The 4,975-nt window shown below is 50.7% G+C and overlaps 1 protein-coding gene across 1 annotated transcript; it reads right to left on the bottom strand.

Annotated features, from left to right (window-relative positions):
• Positions 1 to 396: 396 nt before the first annotated feature.
• Positions 397 to 4,763, bottom strand: LOC111541212 (metallothionein-4). Its single transcript, XM_023209861.1, has 3 exons — positions 4,653 to 4,763; positions 1,480 to 1,545; positions 397 to 513 (listed from the first exon to the last, which is right to left on the bottom strand). Exons 1-3 carry the CDS (start codon positions 4,681 to 4,683, stop codon positions 422 to 424), a joined length of 189 nt encoding a protein of 62 aa, XP_023065629.1. The 5' UTR covers positions 4,684 to 4,763; the 3' UTR covers positions 397 to 421.
• Positions 4,764 to 4,975: the final 212 nt, after the last annotated feature.

Genomic DNA, 4,975 nt, shown 5'->3' with positions numbered 1-4,975 from the left:
TTGTCATTGGCGAAGGGCTGTTCCCAGGGACTTTAGCTCCTCAGTACTCCTGGCCTGCCCTGTGCATGGGTCAAACAAGCTTGTGCAGGAGGAGAAAGCCCCCAGGCAGAGTCGCAGGAGCTTGCAGTAGGCAGCCATCTGTCACAGGTACAGGTGGGTGGCGGTTACAGGATCTGCAACAGAAGCAGCCCTTTCGGTCCTGCTGGGTGAGGGTAAAACAATGCTCTGAGCCACCAGACAACCAAGAGAGTGAAAACTTTATTGCCCCAAGTACTTTACATGAATGTGACCAACACCACATTTGGGCAAATATATAAAAAGCACAACCTATTGTACAATTATTCCACCTTCTCGATTCATGCACTGTACAGACACTTCCCAGGTTTCTCTCCTAGGAAGAGGTGGGCACGATGGATGGGTTTCATGGGCAGCAGCTGCACTTGTCTGAGCCTCCTTTGCAGATGCAGCCCCTGGCACACTTGGCACAGCCCGGCGGGCAGCACGGACAGCAGCCTGAAAGAGTCAGGAGATGCGCAGATCTGCTATGGGTCAACACTCCCATCTCACCATGCCCCTCCCACCACTTAGAGGAAGTAGGAAAAGAGGGGTGTGTGCATGAGGTTTCAATCCACATTAGCAAAAATCCTGGGACAGAAAGTTGAGGGATGTTACAACTGGAAGGGATCCCAGGGGCCATCTAGAGTCCATCAGAAGCCCACAGAGGGGAGGTTTGCCAAGGTCATGAGACAGTGGCAAAGGCAAGACTAGAACCTAGGGCTCATGACTCCAGGCCAGTGCTCTATCCCTGTTACCACTCGGCAGAACAGAACCTCCCCTCAGTCTTTTTCCTGCTCCAAACACTATGGATGCCCTCATCCCTGGGTAGGCTGCAGCCATGGAGAGCTCTGCCATAGGTCTCTACACGGTTCTCATTTCAGATATCTCCCAAATGGGTAAAAGGCATCTAGACACCCTTCCCCCAAGCCCCAGTCCATCATGGCTGGAGGATTGAGGATGGGGATTGGACCTTTCTTTTCTTTCCTTCCTTCCTTCCTTCCTTCCTTCCTTCCTTCCTTCCTTCCTTCCTTCCTTCCTTCCTTCCTTCCTTCTTTCCTCCCTCCCTCCCTCCCTTCCTTTCTTTTTTGACTGATTTTCACTCTTGTCACCAAGGCTGGAGTGCAATGGCGTGATCTCCACTCACTACAATCTCTGCCTCCTGGGTTCAAGAAATTATCCTGCCTCAGCCACCCGAGTAGCTGGAATTACAGACACCCACCACCATGCCCAGCTAATTACTGTATTTTTAGTAGAGATGGGGTTTCACCATGTTTGTCTGGCTGGTCTCGAACTCCTGACTTCAGATGATGCACCCACCTCTGCCTCCCAAAGTGCTGGGATTACAGACGTGAGCCACTGCACCTGGCCTGGATGGGACTTTTCTAACCGCCAGCCCATGGTGCCCCCAGTCACCATACTCACTCTTCCGACACGTTTTACAGTTGCAGGTTGTGCATTTGCAGTTGTCTCCACACATGCAGTTTCCTCCTGGAAGAGAGGACAGCCACCACGAACGTGAGGATGGAGATGGAGTGGGGAACATAAGGCATGATGTCGATTGTCACAGTGGCAAGGCTTCTGGGCTGTCCTTGGGGACTGGCTGGACGAGAGGGTGACAAGGCTGCTGAGCATCACCCCAGTGTCAAGAACCGTGCAATAGTCCACAGTCACAGGCCATGGATGGGAACTAGCATGGCTGCATCAATCGTGCCTGGGATAATTGTAAAAATGCCGATTCCTGGGACCAACCCTTGAGATGTTCTGATTCATAAGTCTTGGTGGGGAAATGGAGTCCATATTTTTGAAAAGCAACTCAAATAATTCTTAAGTACAATGAGAACCAACAGACGAGACCAATGTTTCCAAGCCCAAGGTTCCTCTGAGAACTATCAAAGCCTTTCACACCCTCTTGGCTAGGCATACTGGCTCACGTCTGCAATCTCAGCACTTTGGGAGGCCAAGGGAGGTGAATCACATGAGGCCAGGAGTTTGAGACCAGCTTGGCCAACACGGAGAAATCCCATCTCTAAAAGAAAAAAAAAAATTAGCCAGGTGTGGTGGCACACACCTGTAATCTCAGCTACTAGGGAGGCTGAGACACGAGAATCTCTTGAACTTGGGAGATGGAGGTTGCAGTGAGCCGAGATCGTGCCACTGCACTCCAGCCTGGGTGATGGAGTGAGACTCTGTCTTAAAACAAACAAACAAACAAAAAAACCTTTTACACCCTCATCACCTTCACAAGTCAAGATGAAAACCATGAATGGTTTAAGGAAGGTCAAGGAACGTCAGTGAACTCAAAACAAGAGCCACAGAGCCACACCTTGTTTTGTTTTTTCCTTTCCTTTCCCTTTCCCTCCCCTCTCCTCGCCTCCTCTTCCCTTTCTTTTTCTTTCTTTTCATCGTTCCTTCCTTCCTCCCTCCCTCTTTCCTTCCTCTCTTTCTTCCTCCCTCCCTTTCTTTTTTCTTTCTTTCTCTCTTTCTCTCGCTCTCTCTCTCCCCCCTATTCTTTCTCTTTCCTTCTTTCTTTCCTTTTTCCTTCTTTCTTTCTTCCTTTCTTTTGACAGGGTCTTGCTCTATCACCTAGGCTGGAGTGCCATGGTGGGAACACAGTTCACTGCAGCCTCAAGCTCCTGGGGTCGAGTGATCTCCCTGCCTCAGCTTCCTGAGTAGCTGGGACCACAGGCACACATCACCACACCTGGCTAATTTTTTAAATTTTTGTAGAAACAGGGCCTTAGTATATTGTCCAGGCTGGTCTCAAATTCCTTGGGCATAAGCGATCATCCTGCCTTGGCCTCCCAAAGTGCCATGATTACAGATGTGAGCCACCACCTTGGTTTTATACCATAATGACCATCTACACTTAAAAAAAATTATCCCATCTTTCATTGTGAGTTTCAAAATGCTGGAAGCTTCTGCCTCTTTTGCAAGTTTTTGGTACAGAGATGTCTAGTTAAAAGACAAGGGAGCCTTGTAAGACTTCATTTTCTTTCTTTCTCTCCCTTTCTTTCCTTCCTTCCTTCCTTCCTTCCTTCCTTCCTTCCTTCCTTCCTTCCTTCCTTCCTTCCTTCCTTCCTTCCTTCCTTCCTTCTTTCTTTCTTTCTTTCTTTCTTTCTTTCTTTCTTTCTTTCTTTCTTTCTTTTTGACGGAGTCTCGCTCTGTCACTCAGTCTGGAGTGCAGTGGCCGGATCTTAGCTCACTGCAAGCTCCGCCTCCCGGGTTCACACCATTCTCCTGCCTCAGCCTCCCGAGTAGCTGGGACTACAGGCGCCTGCCTCGTCGCCCGGCTAGTTTTTTTTTGTAATTTTTAGTAGAGACGGGGTTTCACCATGTTAGCCAGGATGGTCTCGATCTCCTGACCTCGTGATCCGCCCGTCTCTGCCTCCCAAAGTGCTGGGATTACAGGCTTGAGCCACCGCGCCCGGCCTCTTTCCTTCTTTCCTTCCTTCCTTCCTTCCTTCCTTTGTTTCTTTCTCTTTCTTCCTTCCTTCCTTCCTTTCCTTTCCCTTCCTTCCTTCCTTCCTTCCTTCCTTCCTTCCTTCCTTCCTTCCTTCCTTTCCTTTCTTTCTTTCTTTTCTTTCTCTCTCTCTCTCTCCTTCCTTCCTTACTTCCCTCCCTCCCTCCCTCCCTTCCCCCCTTCCTTCCCTCCCTTCCCCCCTTCCTTCCCTCCCTCCCTCCTTCCTTCCTTCCTTCCTTTGGTCTTGCTCTATTACCCAGGCTGGAGAGCAGTGGTGCAATCCTAGTTCCCTGCAGCCTCGAACTCTTGGGCTCAAGCAATCCTTCCATCTGCACCTCCTGAGTAGCTGGGACTGAGGTGCACACTACTACACCCAGGTAAGTTAAAAAAAGAATTTGTAGACATGGAGTCTCACTATGTTGCCCAGGCTGATATTGAACTCCTGGTCTCAAGTGATTCTCCTGCCTCAGCCTCAAATTGCTGGGACTACAGTTGTGACCCACAGCACCCAGACTTGTGAGACTTCTTTATACTATTTCCATGACTGTAAAAGCCCAGGATGGCTCTGAACCCTGATTTCTCTCCTTCTGACCAACACACTCCTGTGGAATTAAGCAGCTTCAGTGACTCAAGAGTCCACATAAGTTAGGGGAGTCCACAACTCCCCTGACATCTGCAGGTGCTTAATGGTTTTAGCACTTTCATAGCAGCTCTGGGATGTGGTTGGCTGGGAATAAGGAACCTCAGTCTACAGATGAGGAAAGTGAGGACCAGAAAGAATAAGTGCCAGGGAGGCGATGGCAGCGATGGACCCAAACCAGGTTGCCAGGTTCTGGACCAGAGTTCTCCTCACTCTGGTGGGTGCCTTTAGGGGCCAATGCTAGAAAGACCAAAGTTTGCAGGTCCCCTGTCAGCCATTCCCTGAGCCAGGATATCAATTCTAGAAAATCAGGCTGGGAGCCAACAGAGAGTGGGAGCTGCCTCACGGGTGGCCAGTCCACCTATCAGCTCCCAGGATGAACTCCATTGGTGGCTCCTAATTGGAGGAAAGAGAAGTTTTCATCAGGGACCTGCAGACTCCCTGTAGGAAGCTGGTCCAAGGTTCCCAGACTGCAGGGAGGGCTTCCTTACTCACCAGACATGCAGACACATTCCCTGGGGTCCATGGTCCAGGTGTCCGAAAGGTTCCAGTGCTGTCACGGCTGGGGAAGGGAGGCTGCATGATCAGCAGCCAGAGGCTCCCCATTTATAGCCATGTGGGTGTAGTCTGCAGCTCACCCCACCTCTCCCTGGGGCCAGACGCCCTGCACACGGCCCAGTAAGGCACCTTGGGCTGGGAGTTGGGAAGAGTAGGCGGAGGGGGGCAGAGGAGAGACGGAGCAGTACAGTCATTTGGGTGGCTTTTCACCAGGGATGCAGGTGGCTGCACCCACCTCACCCATCCACCTGGCAAGGTTT

Source organism: Piliocolobus tephrosceles, unplaced genomic scaffold, assembly GCF_002776525.5.
Source record: "Piliocolobus tephrosceles isolate RC106 unplaced genomic scaffold, ASM277652v3 unscaffolded_34332, whole genome shotgun sequence".
Taxonomy (NCBI): domain Eukaryota; kingdom Metazoa; phylum Chordata; class Mammalia; order Primates; family Cercopithecidae; genus Piliocolobus; species Piliocolobus tephrosceles.
This window is presented reverse-complemented; position numbering and strand designations above follow the sequence as displayed.